General features: G+C 40.8%; 1 protein-coding gene across 1 annotated transcript in view; it reads left to right on the top strand.

The window, feature by feature from the left end:
• Positions 1–949, top strand: part of LOC102819368 (zinc finger protein 420-like) — a 116,581-nt gene that overhangs the window by 114,321 nt on the left and 1,311 nt on the right. Inside the window, exon 3 of the mRNA XM_006876723.1 lies at positions 225–942. Within this exon, the coding sequence (XP_006876785.1) occupies positions 225–942 (718 nt within the window). The remainder of the gene's footprint in view (positions 1–224; positions 943–949) is intronic.

Genomic DNA, 949 nt, shown 5'->3' with positions numbered 1-949 from the left:
GGAGTAAATCCTTTTGAATGCCTTGGGTATGGACACGTCTTCACGGATTGTTCATCATTAAGCATCAAATCAGATCCTACACTAGATACAAACCCAAGATGTGAAGAAGAGTACAATTACCCTTCTTACCTCACACCTCTCGTAAAAGAGAAACTTTGCCATTATCAGGGTTCTGTGAAACCTTTTGGCTGTTTCTTAACCTTACCCTTCACGAAATATATAAGAAGTCAAAGTGGAGAGAGCCCTTATGAATGTGAGGAATGTGGGAAAGCTTTTAAGCAATTTACACAACTCACTGAACATATAAGAATTCACAGTGGAGAAAAGCCTTATGAATGTAAGGAGTGTGGGAAAGCCTTCAGTCGGTCCTCCCGCCTCACTTCTCATATAAAGACACACATTGAAGAGAGGCCTTATGAATGTAATGAATGTGGGAAAGGCTTTAAGCGGTTTTCGGAACTCACTAGACATGTCAGATTTCACAGTGGAGAGAGGCCTTATGAATGTAAGGAATGTGGGAAAGCTTTTAAGCAATTTACACAACTCACTGAACATGTAAGAATTCACAGTGGAGAGAAGCCTTATGAATGTATGGAGTGTGGGAAAGCCTTTAGTCAGTATTCACAACTTTCTATACATGTAAAAGGTCACAGTGGAGAGAAGCCTTATGAATGTCAAGAGTGTGGGAAAGCCTTCAGTCGGTCCTCACACCTCACTACCCATATAACAACGCACAGTGAAGAGAGACCTTATGAATGTAAGGAATGTGGGAAAGGCTTTAAGCAGTTTTCACAACTCACTACACATGTAAGAGTTCACAGTGGAGAGAAACCTTATGAATGTAAGGAATGTGGGAAAGCCTTTTGTCAGTATTCACAACTGGCTATGCATGTAAGAATTCACAGTGGCGAGAAACCTTATGAATGTAATGAATGTGGGAAAGCCTTCA

The sequence above is a fragment of the Chrysochloris asiatica genome, unplaced genomic scaffold (assembly GCF_000296735.1).
Source record: "Chrysochloris asiatica unplaced genomic scaffold, ChrAsi1.0 scaffold00409, whole genome shotgun sequence".
NCBI classification, from domain to species: domain Eukaryota; kingdom Metazoa; phylum Chordata; class Mammalia; order Afrosoricida; family Chrysochloridae; genus Chrysochloris; species Chrysochloris asiatica.
The sequence above is the reverse complement of the archived record's forward strand: the minus strand, read 5'-3'. Positions and strand labels throughout refer to the sequence as shown.